The sequence below is a fragment of the Paroedura picta genome, chromosome 2 (genome assembly GCF_049243985.1).
Source record: "Paroedura picta isolate Pp20150507F chromosome 2, Ppicta_v3.0, whole genome shotgun sequence".
Classification (NCBI taxonomy): Eukaryota; Metazoa; Chordata; class Lepidosauria; order Squamata; family Gekkonidae; genus Paroedura; species Paroedura picta.
Genome location: NC_135370.1, coordinates 30,725,466 through 30,740,394, shown reverse-complemented (window position 1 = coordinate 30,740,394; position 14,929 = coordinate 30,725,466). Strand labels below are relative to the sequence as shown.

The 14,929-nt window shown below is 45.7% G+C and overlaps 1 protein-coding gene across 8 annotated transcripts in view; it reads right to left on the bottom strand.

Moving 5' to 3' along the window:
- Window positions 1-14,929, bottom strand: part of ZNF385B (zinc finger protein 385B) — a 281,902-nt gene that overhangs the window by 148,047 nt on the left and 118,926 nt on the right. The window contains exon 1 of one of the 8 annotated variants that reach the window (XM_077319566.1): window positions 99-335. The exons of the other annotated variants lie outside the window; for them this stretch is intronic. Within the exon in view, the coding sequence (XP_077175681.1) occupies window positions 99-105 (7 nt within the window). The 5' untranslated portion in view covers window positions 106-335. Of the gene's footprint in view, window positions 1-98; window positions 336-14,929 lie in introns of those variants that run through there. 8 annotated transcript variants of the gene reach the window in all.

Genomic DNA, 14,929 nt, shown 5'->3' with positions numbered 1-14,929 from the left:
ATGTTCCACATAACTGCTCCTGAACTTAAGATGTTCCACTTATCCTAGACGGAAGTGGACAAAATCTGCAACGCAACTTTCAAAACACTTGGACACACCTTTCATCTCCAAATAGCTTCAAAATCCACACTGCTGTATTCATCCAAAAGATGCCAAGCGAGACATAACGAAGACAAGAAACAAGGTCACGGCCGTGAGTGGGACCTGGTGCATTTTCTGCAAGTCAGGATGGAGTGGGGAATAAATCTTGGCTGGCGAGACTTTGCTATATAATAACCACCCCTTCATCATCACATGTACTAAAATGAGTCTCATGCCTGGTGCATTACGTCAGGGTCAGCGGGAGGCTGCATACCAGGCAGATGCACAGATTGTCTGTGACTGACAGTCCAATCCTATGAACGACTCCAAAGTGCCCTGGTTTCAGTGGGGTAACCTCTACTCTGCTGAAAACATACTTGCTTTCCTACCCATTCTATGAAGCGAGGCCCTCTAAGCTTACCCACAAGTCAGTGCACGGTATCCCAACCTTCATACCCATGGCCTTTCTATTTTGTTGCTGCTGCGCTAGCACAGTATAAACTAAGGTGACCAGATTGTCCCACTTTTGGAGGGACATCTGGGGGCACCTGGCAAATTGTACTTATGCTGAAATTAAAAATATATATATTACAATACTATTTTTGCGTTCTATGAAACTTTTTGTTGCTCCATATAGACTAAGTTTTTAATCAAGAACCCCCCCCCCCCGGGTCAATGGTGTCCCGCTTTACCAATGTTAAAATCTGGTCACCTTAGTAAAAATGTGTCCCCCCCCCCCCCAGCCTTCTTTGTCTAGTGCAAAGTGGGTGTCCCTGAAGAGATCACGGCCCTGCCTGAACTCCCACAAATCCACAGGGCCTGCAAAAAGGGAGCTCCTCCACCAGGCATTTGCATGTGGCCAACAGACTCAAACGTCTGTTGGTCCCCCGCCCCCTCCCCCCGATGCCCTTCCATGACTGACAAATCTGACCTGCCCAGGGATTGTAGTTGTTCTGTTAAAAATAACTTTCAACTGTTAAAACACTGTTCTGGCTTTCATGTTATGTTATGATTGTTATTTATAGTATTACTAGAAATTAAGCCCGCTGTGGGACAAATACAGCGGGCACTAGGTGCGTGCGTGAGTGGTAGCGGGCGGCTGGGCAGGCGGGCATTTTTTGGGGGGTGTAGCCGTTGTGGCCCCCTGTCCTGGGAGCGACTCACTGGTAGCTGTGCGGCGCGCAGGGCGGCAGCGGCGTGGAGAAGGCGAGCAGCATTTGTTGGGTCAGCGAGGGACGTGCGGGGCAAGCAGGACTTTGCACTGGCGGCGTGGAGCAGCAACGGCGGGCCCGTCATGGCGACGGCCATTTTGGGGCCGCATGGAGAAGCGTGGGTGGTGGGCCGCATGTAGGCTGGGGTCTCGTGGACCGGCGGCGGCAGACATAGTGGAGGGCCACTAGGAGGGAAGGTGGGCCAGGAGGTCGGGGCGTGGAGGCGGCAGCGAGCGGGAACCCAAGGTCAAGGCGGCGAAGCGGGGAGTGGAAATGGGGGGGGAGGTTGCGGGCGGTGGAGCTGGCGGATGAGGGATGTCTGGGGTGGGGGTGGGAAGGGCGGGGATGGTTGCGGTAGTGGATGGCGGAGCCGGTCGCAGGCAGCTCAGAGGCGAAGGGCAGTTGCTCGGCGGGTAAGCAGGTTCCCCAGACCGCAGCGGCGTGGGGTGAGTGTCCTCCCTGGCAGCCATCCGGCGAGGATGGCTGTTCGGGAGGACTGCAGAGTTGGAGGTGTGGCATCCGGGAGACGGGCCAAGTGACCAATAGGGAGGCGCGCGACACTTGGCCCTGGAGTGGCACTCGGAGGAGCGAATCAGGAGCCGCTTTGCGGCTCTTGATTCGCTCCTCCAAGTTTTTATCCCGGACAGAGCCCGCCCTAACTCCTCCCCACCAGCCCTTACTGCTTTATTTAGTCGCCGCGGGTGGTTTAAAGATTTTAAAATTCTATGCAAGTATTCCACAACATTTAATGTAAATTGCCCAGAGCTATAGGGAAGGGCGGTATAGTAATCTAAATAAACAAAACAAAACAAAACAAAAAGAACATCTTACAAGTACTGGCATTCATTTCAGACTTCAAGGGCTGCTGCCACATTCTGGAAAAGCCAGACCTTATTATCTACCACCTGCAGAAGCAAAGACCTTAGCCACTCTTCTCTATTGTGGTGGTCATAGTACTCCCCAACCCCCCAATTAAAAGTCACCAGGGAGAAAACATTTGGAAAAGTCCACATCCCTTGCTGCTTTTATTTTTTAAAATACGTACTTTATAGGGCAGGCGTTCTCAACGAAGGTTTTGTGAAACCCTGGAGTTTTTTGATGGCCCTGGAAGGGTTTTCCAAATGGGTGGGATTTTCTATATCTTTAAAAATGTGTTAAACATTTATCAGGTGATATGACCATATATGGTCAAGCTGACTCACCCACCCCTCCCCAAATGGCCAATGATGGGCCTGGATGGGGTGAGAAGGGGAGGGGTCCTAATCATATTCTGTGGTTTCTAACCATATTCTGTGGTTTCTCGATGTCTGACGTATGCAGTTCAGCAATGAAAGGTGCACAAAGATCAGGGTGCTATAGTGGGAGAGTTGGACTAGAACCTAAGAGACCTATACTCTAATTCCCTCTCATCTGTCAAGATCAGTGGTTAACCATGGGCCAGTCACTTAGGCTCAACTTAACCTACATTATATGGCTGGAGTGTAGATAAAAATGGAGGGAAGGAGAACTTTGTACCCGGTCCTGCACTTTCCGGTGGAATAAATACACAACATCACTTGGACAGACTGGAAGGTGCTTAGAGGGGAGCATTCCACAATGTTGCTCTGATAACGTCCCACCTCCCTTACATCCCTGGTGGCCTCACTCCCTAAGCAAAGCTCCATCCTTCATCTTCTCTCTCTCAAAAGAAACTGCTTCTGGTCTTGGGAGGAAGACCTAAATCATTCAGATGTTTTGTTCTTCTTCTCCAGGAAAGAAAAGAGAGGGTGGCAGATAATTAATTTTTTATGGCTCTAACCCTGCAGAAAAGAGGAAAGCATCAAAATTTCAGCACTGCTTTATGTAATCTTGAAGCTGCCATATACTGAATGAGACCACTGACCCATCTACTAGCCCAGTACTGTTTGACCTAGGTGGGAGAAAACACCACTTAAGTAGGTCCTTGGTGTAGTGGTTAGGAGTGTGGACTCCTAATCTGGCGAGCCGGGTTCAATTCCGCACTCCCCCACATGCAACCAGCTGGTGAACTTGGGCTCGCCACGGTGCTGATGAAGCTGTTCTGACCGAGCAGGAATATCAGGATTCTCTCAACCTCACCCACCTCACAGGGTATCTGTTGTGGGGAGAGGAAAGGGAAGGCGAATGTAAGCTGCTTCGAGAATCTTTCGGGTTGAGAAAAGCGGCATATAAGAACCAACTCCTCTTCTTCTTCAGTAATATCAGGGCTTTCTCCACCTCACCCAACTCACAGGGTATCTGTTGTGGGGAGAGGAAAGGGAAGGCGAATGTAAGCTGCTTCGAGACTCCTTCGGGTTGAGAAAAGCAGCATATAAGAACCAACTCTTCTTCTTTTCCCAGATTTGCTGCCTAAAATCCTTTAACTGGAGCTGTGGAGGATCAAATCTGGGGTTTCACACACAGAAAGTATGTGCTCAGGAGGTATTGTCCTTTCCTCTTTCTTGACACCAACATTGTGAAGGAAGAAATGAGCCTTCAGATCCTATGACTAAAACACAGAATGTTGGAAACTGGTTATTAAATAGATGATTGTTCCATTATGGGTGCTTTTGTGTTCCATGAAAAAGCATTCATAAACTATCCTAGACCGAGCATCAGAGATAACACAGCTGTCCCCTTATAATGGATTATCACTATTAATTTTTTTTTAAATCCATTTATGAGAGCTTTTCCTCCGAAACACTTAAATAGATTGAAATGCAAAGTATTAAGATAAATAGGGGCATCGTAGCATTGAAGTTAGAAGCAGCAGAAATGTTTCGTTAAAAAAATAAATGGCCTTTTTAGTGCATCTATTCTGAAGTGTATACATACACCCCATAATATGTGTGTGCGTCTGTGTGGATGACAAACCGAACGTGTTTAAAAGCCTTTAAAACAGATTTCTAAATGTCTCAGTATTCACGTATAATACAATTCATTGTCATACATCTACTAGGAACAGACGGCTCTCCCATGCAGATCAAAAGATCAACACATGTGGCATAATAATATAATTAATGTGGTATTTATATGTGGCATAATATAAGTCATTATTGTATAGCTAAAAACAATGGGTGGCTCTCCATGCAGATCAAAAAATCCACACAAGAGGGCCACCTAAGGCTAAAGTATGTGTTTCTGTGAACTTGGGATACTCCGGAGGTTTGCAGAAACACATAAAAAGTTATTTAAAAAGGCAGAGGGTTGGGACCTGCCCCCATAACAGGCAGTTACATTTAAAAGCCTGCACAAAACAGCAGAGTAGAGGTTGGCCAAGAGGAACTATTTATTTATATTTTTATTTATTTCATAGAATCGTGGAATCATAGAGTTGGAAGGGACCTCCTGGGTCATCTAGTCCAACCCCCTGTACCATGCAGGACACTCACATCCCAATCGCTCATCCACTGTAACCTGCCACCACCTTGAACCTTCACACAATCAGCTTCGCCGTCAGATGGCTAGCCAGCTTCTGTTTAAAAATCTCCAAAGACTGAGAACCCACCACCCTATTTATAGTTCTCAAGACGAGTGATCACACTGATTGACAGATGGCAAAGGAATGATTGGGCATTTATGGAGGGGGAGTGACATCACATGTATCGTAAATAATGCGGTTTCAATCCTCTTCAGCAATAGTTTTCTTATTTATTTGTTTGTTTGTTTAATTAATTTTATTTGCCCTTCCACACAGCAAAATCCAGAGGCAGAGTGGATTGAAAGTAATAAATAAATGAAGCAAAGCCCATTGCACCCAGAAAGGCAACGGGCACTAGCCCATGTGGCTGGCCCTCCTCTCCCACTTCCCTGTAGGTGGAAGATGGTGTTGGGATTGGAGCGGTCCAGCCACTGAGCAGGACTGCCAGGGCTGGCCCTACACCCACGGCACCAAGCATGCCCAGCCTTCCTCCTCCTGCTCCCTGAGGTTACCTGGGACTGGAGCAGCCCAGCTGCCAAGCAGGGCTGCCAGGGCCGGCCCTCTACCTGTGGCATTGCCAGGCTTCCTCCCTGTGCTTCCTCGCAGGCAGAAGATGACATTGGGCCTGGAGTAGGCCAGCCGGGGAGCAGGGCTTCTGAGGCTGGCCTTCCGCCTGCAGCACTGTTAGGTGTGGCCACAGAGGATGCGTGGAGGCCAGAGCAATTGAGATGTTCAAGCTAGACCACTGGGGGTGTCCATTCAGCTGAACCTATGGAAGCGCTGCTCCAGCATCCAATAATTTTTTCAAAGGCGATGGGACATTGAAGGGAAGCATAGATGAAATTCATATCTGCCTCAGGGAGAGTGCAAAGACAGTTTGGGTTTGCCTCAGAAAACAAAACAACCCAGACAGTCTGAAGGAGAGCTCTGCCTGATGGTATGGCCAAGCAGTTTTAACCTTTCCTCTGGGAAAGGACAGAACACCCAGTTTTTAAGCCTGTCTGGTAATGAGCACACCTTATACCATTTTAGGCTAATTCTTGGGAACGGCAGGTGTTGGTAGAATGTTATATGTGGATAAGAAAGGGCCCAGCCTAGTAGCCCCTAAGTCAGTAGTTCTCAACCTTCCTAATGCCACGACCCTTTAATACAGTTCCTCATGCTGTGGTGACCCCCAACCATAAAACTATGCAAGGGTTGTTTCACAGAAATTAAACTGAAACTGACCAATGGCATGACGATCCATTGCTCATGATTGTATATAAATTGGTTTTTTCCAGGGTTTCTCAGTTCAGTTCTGCCTCTTGTCCCACCATGCTGATCTCGCTCTTTTCTGCTGCTCCAGACAGACGAACGCTCTATCTCGATATACCCTGCAAGGCTGTTGTGTGGGTGGCACCCCCCTGGCCAAGCTGCTTGCCCAGCAGCGAAAGGAGTCCTGACCCCCAGTTTGAGAACCACGGCCCCAAGTGAAAGCCTGTTTGTAATTGAAAGCATGAAAGGGAATTGAAAACCACACCCTGAAGCCATAACTGGCTAACATTTATGTGCCTCAGCTAGGTTTTGACTAACTGGAGACCTGCGTGGCTGGCATGTCCTTTAAAACTAACCGGTAAATAAATAAGGTTTTCTTTGTTATTTACATATCACTCCTGCTTCACTCATCTCCACATTCTACTTACTTATCAGCAAACTTGCCTTACAGCAACTAGCCCAAAGCCTTTAAAAGAACATGTAACTGAGGGGAAGATCTACCTACGGTTACAAATCTGTTCCTCCCCTCCCCAAAGTCATACCAAGCTGTGTGGGCTCCCTCAGCTGGTAGAAAAAGGCTTTTCACAGCGTGTAAGGCTTGTAGCAAATGCTCTTCCATTTACTCCGTTATGTAAGATAAAAAGCCGTTTTCTACAGCAGGGGTAGTCAACCTGTGGTCCTCCAGATGTCCATGGACTACAATTCCCATGAGCCCCTGCCAGCGTTTGCTGGCAGGGGCTCATGGGAATTGTAGTCCGTGGACATCTGGAGGACCACAGGTTGACTACCCCTGTTCTACAACACCTAAAAACATAGCCTAGCATTATGTATACTTTATGCAATAATGCCAATTGCATCAGCCTTAAATCTCCGATACGCTTCTGTGTAAAAAACATCACATGAAATTCCTCGGTGGTAGGAGCTGTGCCTATTATTGTCTATTAGTAACCTTTGCTATGACATCTGCTGCGTTGCTATCAACAATACTGTGAACATGAGATTTTTAGGTGACAACCTCAGCGGCTATTCTTTTGTTGTTAAGACTCTTTGTTGTTATGGAGACAACAGAACAGATGAAGTGTGATTTCCCTGCCTGATAAATACTTGTTACACAAGAGAATGGTGTGTTCGCTGCGTGGTACACAAGCCGAAGACCAGTTCACGAACACACACGCAAACACTAGGTGGCTACCTGGAATGCCATTGTGTAGGCTGAACACCACAGAATTGCCCACAAGTTCAAAAATTCTTGTTAAATGCCCAGTAGTATAAGTGAGCAAAATCCACATGTACAGCTGCAGAATACGATTTAATACTTCATACTATCTACTCAGTTCCACAGGACCTGTAAGATGGAGCTATTCTACAGGGCCTACGGTTGAACCCAGGAATACAACACGCAACAACACCAATTGGCAGGCCCCCTTCCCTGAGGGAACATATGATAGAATATGAAGAACAGATCTATCTACCCAAAGGAAGAAGCCCTCTCCAATGGCTATGACTGAGTTTTGATGTATGGGGACAAATGTAAACAGTTTTTAATGTTTTAATGTTATCGTGATTGTAATTTTGATACAATATTTTGATATTAGCTGCCCTGAGCCTCACAGGAAGGGTGGGTTATAAGATTTTTTACTACTACTACTACTACTACTACTACTACTACTACTACTACTACTACTACTACTACTACTACTACTACTACTAGTAGTAGTAGTAGTAGTAGTAGTAGTAGTAGTAGTAGTAGTAGTAGTAGTAGTAGTAGTAGTAGTGATGCTGATGATATTATCTGTTCAGTCGTGTCTAACCCTCGGCGATTCTATAGGAAAGTTTTTGCCATTTCTGGTGATTACTTTAATGAGCCATTCAAATTAACATTTGATAACGTACTAACCAAATTATAACACGTTCAAATTTGAATAAGCTTTGAGACTCAGACAGGTTCAGCAACAGATAAGCAGAGGCCCTTTTCATTATCAAAGTATGTGCTGCTACAATTGTACGACTTGCCACCTGGAATCTGTAGACTGAGTCAAGCTTTTTCAACAAGGGTTTCTAGACGGCCCTGGAAAGGTTTCCTCAATTGGGTGGGAGTTAATTATTTTTAATTTTAAAAATTATTGGGTCACATGGCCATATGGCCATATATGGTCATGTCAACTCCCCCCCCCCCATGGCCAATGATGGGCCCAGAGAGGCAAGAGGGGAAAGGAGGTGGACTCCCCCTGGAGCTGCTGCAGATCCCTGATTGGGAATCCCTGGCCTAGATACTCTGTAGTGAGACTGATTTGAACAGAAGCGCTATGGAGGAAATTTAGAATGATGCCAACAAACAATTCACTCAGGGCTTCTCCTTCCTGAACAGTTCCACCATGGGCTTGGAACAACAGTCAGAACCTGAGAGGTCCTGTGTAAAATAGGGTGGCTTATGTTCCTTGAGTAGGCAGTCTATGATAAACAAGCAGGTTTAATGCATGATTTTCTTGGCCAGCAGCTTCTGTGGACGTATTTGCAAGGTTCTGCTAGTCCATATAACTTGTGACTGACCAATCAGAATACAGGTCCTTCTGTAGCTGCTAATATGTAGATGTTTTACTGCCTGCTTCAGACAATGCAAACAAAAAGTTTTATAAGCACCAAGGATTATAAGCACAAGGTCAATGGGCCGCATTTGTCCTGCTGGTCATAAATTATCTGCCCACAATACCACATTTCACTAGATTCACTGTCACTAGGCCCAAACAAAAACGTTACTTTTTCATAAGTGGAAAATGTACCACTTAATGCTACCTGTCTTTCTATTCAGAGCTGAGAAATCTACTATTAGCTAGGGAACGCCGACACATTACCCAGTGACAGAAACGTTAAGTGATGACTCACATGTGCAATCCAACCCAACAGACAAAAGTTTGCACATCACTGCATTAGCTCAAAATATTTCACAACAGAGGCAGACCCAAAAAAGACCAATATCCATGCAATCTGCCCTATGATTCTCCAGCAATAAGAACTTCTGGACAGCATTTAAACCTAAGCAAAAGGTAACACAACTGTCCTGAAAGTGTACAATTTCACAACATAGATGGAAGACTCACACTGAACGCCCGTCTTCCATATTGATGCTTGCTGTTCCAATAAAGGCTAGCGTTGTGTCTATAGTTCTGGCGAGGACCGAACTTGAGGTCTGAGGCAGGATCTTAACCCTGCAGTGTAATCAGACACTGCAAGGTTTGATCCCGACAACTGGATCTAGTCAGTTTAAAATAAAGCTGACCAATAGTTAGCATTGGCGGGAAGATCTATTTTGCTGCATTGCATGCAAGTTGGGGTTGTCGGTGGTTCCTTAGTTCAGTTTCGGTTCTCGTACCATCATTCTGGGGTCACAATAAACAGCTGAAATGAACTCCCAGCATCCTGGGCCCATTCCGCACACATAGGGTAATGCACTTTCAATGTGCTTTGGTAGCTGGATTTTTCTGTGCAGAACAGGTACATCTAAAGTGCATTGAAGGTGCATTATCCATTGTGTGCAGAATAGGCCCTGGTCTCTGAATCTACGGACCTAAGAGCTAGTGTGTCCCAAAGATGCTATTTCTTTCCCTTGGCATGCTAATTCTCTTTGTGTAGGGAGGTTTTCTTTGAAACGTGGGCATTCAAAGAGATCAATATTTCTCACCCTGTGTGGGTCCAGATCCCAACGTGAGCGACAAAACTTCTGGAAGTGAGTCCCATGCTTCTGCTGTTGTGCATGCTCCTTTTTTTATTCCTAAAGTGGGCCAGCTATCAAGGACATTTCAACTGGAGTCAACATACCCCCCCAAAAAACCCACAAAAAAACCCTGAAATAAGTGGTGCCTCTCTGCATCCTGAAATGGTCCAGTCCAGGAGAAAGCTGAACAAAAGTACACCCCAACTCAAATCACTGGCAAGGGAAAGAGACTGTCGAATGCCTCCAGCTCTGAACTGAATATGAAAGCCCTCGACTTCATGAAAGATGGATGTCACAAGGGCAAAATGTCCTGGCAGTCGCTTCCCCTTAATGGGCAGCGTTACTCGGCAGGTGGCCCAATGCTGCTGAAAGCTGTGCTCCAGGTGCAGCCTCTGAGCAGAAACATAAGAATGTCAAAGCCAATTCTTACGGGTTTGTTTAGGCTGGCTCATGCAGACGGGCCTTGGCCTTCTGGGCGAGATGCTTTCCTAATGGAACAGATCATGTTGATGCAGTTCTGACAGAAACCCTCTTCACTTTGGATAGCCCCAGCTGGCAACATTTCCCCCCAGTGACATGTTATCTGTTCTGCATGGCCCAGCAGGCCGTTTAGAAATCAGCATTCTGAAACAGGGACCTCGGATCTCTTGCTTTTGGTTCATGCTGTTAGGCCTGCACAATGGGGGACGTGAGAAGAATACTGGGATCTGCAGACCTCTAACAGGTGACTGCTCACAACTCTATTTGGAAGTTTCATTAAGCCGTTAACCTGGAAATCGCTCTCAAATCTCCAGTCCAACCAGCCTGGAATGGAAGAGAGCCAGTTTGGTGTGGTGGTTAAGACTGGCGGCCTCTTTTCTGGAGAGCAGGTTTGATTCCCCACTCTTCCTCAGCATGCAGCCAGCTGGGTGATCTTGGGCTACTCACAGTCCTGTTGGAGCTGTTCTCACGGAACAGTTCTGTCAGAGCTGTTTCAGCCCCACCCACTTTACAGGGGGTCTGTTGTGGGGAGAGGAAGGGAAGGTGATTGTAAGCCGTTTTGAGACTCCTTTCAGTAGTGAAAAGTGGGGTATAAAAACCAATTTCGCCTCTTCTTCTCCTCCTCCTCCTCATGTGGCCGAACTCTTCCAATAAGAGAAGTCCACATTTTTGCAACTGGCCACTGAGTGTGCTGCAGGTTCACAGTAATGGTCCGCTTGTACAAACTTAGACCAGGCCTCTACCAGATCAGGCCAAAACAGCCATCTCTTGAAAGAAATCCAGTTCTCTGACAGACAGGATGATACTCCAGCAGATGCTGCACCCAATTACCAAAAAAAAATGAGGAGATACTATTGAGGAGCAAGTTCTAGGGAGAGGGCCTGAACTGTCTGACAAAGACATTTTAGCAAGGAAAAAGGAAGCTAGTTCCAGACACTTCTCATTTTAGCCAAAGCCAAGAAGCTAATACACCTTTTCCTTCAAACATACATCACTGTAGCTGGTGAAAACCGTTTCAATTCTTGTTTTGCATCCTTGCATGCACACCTGCATGCATGATGGACGTGCTCCATTTTGACAGTCAGCTTTTGACGTACGTGTGTGTGTGAGTGAGAGAGAGAGAGAGAGAGAGAGAGAGAGAGAGACCATTTCCACACTAGGAACTTCGTTGTCCAGGCTCCCGTGTAGTAGCACAAATACAGGGCGGACAAGGTGTCCCGGGCCAAGTGTTCCCCCATGCGGGAACAGGAAGAGGTGGGGTAGCCTGTCCTGCATCAAACTCCAGACTGCACCCCTGGTGCAAATCCTCCAGTGAGGAAATGGTCAGAGAGAGATTTAGACTGAGAGTTTCTCTGTTCATGTTCGGGTTTATCTGTCAGAAAATGAAGTAATCACTACTTCAGTATTGTGAATGTCAAACAAAACAATGTAACAACCACATTAACTTTATGTAAACAAAAGAAAATGGCAGTGTGTCTCTGAAGATTTTTACCTCAGAGAAAAAGCTACTGTTAAAGATTGTGTTCGACTGTTCTCTAGTATGTAAAGAAACATATTCATTATTACTCCAGAAGACAACATACCTTATTATTTAAAACCAGAAGAAAATGACAAAGGAATTGCTGTTGTCACCTGGCAGCTTTAATATACAATTTTTCTCACTCCGCAGAACAAACTCTGACTGGGAGATTAACGTAAATTGACCAGCTTCCACAAAAGATTTCGCTATATTTTTTCCCCAGTTAAGATATTGATAGAAATCAAAATCCCAGTATTACCCTCAATATTTTTTTTACCATTAAATCCAAGACAAAATAACCCAAGGAAGCAGAGAAATTATTTACCTTAGCTAGAATGTTAGCCCATTCACCATCTTTGTTAGGCTACCCATCGCCTCCCCCTACCTCCTCTTGGCCGGAACAGGAGTCCTGTGTAAATCTAACCTGCTACATTCACTTGACTCTTTGTCAATTATCTTACTTAGATAGACACACTAGATCAGGGGTAGTCAAACTGCAGCCCTCCAGATGTCCGTGGACTACAATTCCCATGAGTGAACGCTGGCAGGGGCTCATGGGAATTGTAGTGCATGGACATCTGGAGGGCCGCAGTTTGACTACCCCTGCACTAGATCCACAACATTAACTTTGAGTAATCTGTGTATGCGTGGGTTAATTACTGTTCTCTTTTAATAATGATAATAGTCGCATTTTCCGATCTCTCAGTCTTTATTTTGATACTTTTGTAGTCCCTATTCCACCACTATCTCCCCAAAACGCTTGGCACTCCATCCCTCGCCAAATTAGTTCAGCAGTGGAATAGGCTGCCTAAGGAGGTGGTGAGCTCCCCCTCACTGGCAGTCTTCAAGCAATGGTTGGATACACACTTTTCTTGGATGCTTTAGGATGCTTAGGGCTGATCCTGCGTTGAGCAGGGGTTGGACTAGATGGCCTGTATGGCCCCTTCCAACTCTATGATTCTACGATTCTAAATAATCCCAACAACATGAGGCAAGAAGGGCTACTTGTACCATAGGTTTTGTCAATTCTGTGTCCATTCTGGCCACCCCAGTTCATACCTCCTATAGACATTTGTTTCCAAATGCCTCTTTATAAACACGTAAGCATAAAAATATTACATTTTGTGATTTATCTTCTTCCAGAGAAAAGGCATTTCCATGTAAATGCAACATTATGAAAGAACATCATATTTCACATTATTTTGAACTACATCATTCATATTATTTTGACACTTTAAAAGCTCACCATTCTAGATTGGCGGGGGGGGGGGGGGACAGATCACAGAAGAGGGAAGATCTGTCATAGGCTGCACTGCCAAATGAGTTTATTTACAGCATTTCAAAGCAAGTCACAACTGCAATCCTTCATCACAAGTATCACACATGGATATATACCAAACCTATTTATTTTAAGGCTTGGGGAAGTAGTGGTGGAAGACAAACATTTAAATGTTAACAGTGTGCACAACAATCAAGGTAGGTACCCACATTAGTCTGTCTGCAGCAATAGAAAAAAACCAAGAGTCCAGCAGCACCTTAACAAAATTTGTGGCTGGGTATGAGTTTTCAGGAGACACTGCTAACTTCTTCAGTTTTCAGAACTTCACAGCACAGACTTCTCTTTCAGAAGTTCCTTGTCCAGCTTAAGGTAAAAGTTTCTCAACATATTATTTTGTCCCTCGGCACTATTGTATATAGCTGTGTACGAACAGCACACTTTAGGATTGCCAGCATGAGAATCCTTCCCAATAATCCTTTGTTAGGAAAACAACATTGAGACATCGATTAGATCAGTGGATCTCAACCTGGGGGTCGGGACCCCTTTGGGGGTCAAACGATCCTTTCACGGGAGTTGCAGCAGGGCAAGCAGCTTGGCTGGGGGGGGGGGGTGCCATCCACACAACAGCCTTGTGGGGTAGATTGAGATAGAGCATTCATCTGTCATGAGCATTGGAAAAGAGCGAGATTGGCATGGTGTGACAAGAGGCAGAACTGAACTGAGAAACGCTGGGGGAAAAACATTTTATATACAATCATGAACAATGGATCGCAGGTCTAGGCTTGAGCAAATTGGCCGCTTCGTCGGCCGATTGCTCCTGGTGCAGTGAATGCCGCGCTGCAGAGGGAGGTGCCTCCCTTTCCCCCATGGCCCAGTACGAAGGGTTTCACAGCCCGATACCAGTCCGCAGCCCAGGGGTTGGCGACCCCTGGTCTAAAGAACCAGAAAAGAAAAACCTGCTATAAAATCCTGTCATAAATTTTTTTAACCAAATTCTCCTGCTGCCTGAGCAGAAAAATCTAGTCAGAGCTTTCAGTCAAAGCAAACAATAGCTAACTTACACAGTTGTGGAGGTTTCCGGCAGGAAAAAAAATAATATAAAATTCCTCTTCTTAAGTAGCTTCTCCTTCCTCTCCAACATTTTTCAGACTCCTAGACTTGTCCTGAGGAGGCAAATTCTATCCCATCCCTTGTCAATGCTGCCAAAAACACTACTCAAACTGCCTATTAAGCTTTATTGAACAAGAGCACTTACTACAACCTATGGCACTAGAACCAACGTAAGCTTAGTACAGGTGAAAATATGGCTCTTGTGAAAAGAAAACAGAAGAAAAGTTGCTTGATGTAGCCCATCTTGTCAGATCTTGGAAGCTCAACAGGCGTGGTTGGGTGGGAGATCAGCAAAGATGACTGCAGAGAAAGGTAAAGGCAAAACACCTCTGCTTCTTACTTGCTTTGAAAGACCATTGCTGGCATCACCGTAAGTGAATTGACGGCACTGACATATATAAAAGTAAGTATAAGTATAAGTAAAAAGACATATTTAGGTTAGGGCAGGGTTCTCTAAACATGCTAAGCCAAGAGATGGCTCCTTTAGAACGCTGAGAAAGAGTGATGGACACAGATACAAGATGGCTGCCACAGGAGGTGTCATGAACCACAAAATGGCTGCTGCAGGAGACATAGCTTCACTCACGAGACCCAAAAGCAAGGCAAAAGGGTGTTGACTGAAAAATACGCTGGGAAAGTGGTGTGAGAGGGAGAATCATGCCAGCACTGTGGCAACTGTTGTGAATATGCTGTTATTTAAAATCTGTGTGGCTCATCAGGAGCCTACCTGGGCAAAACTCCAGGCGCTTTCTAAGGATTGGTAGGCAGTAGGAATGGTGTTGACTTTACCTACAGCCACCGCACTGGGGAGCTGGGGATCCCAGCATTAGGGGATATTGGAGGAGCAGGTGCTGTGCTACAATAA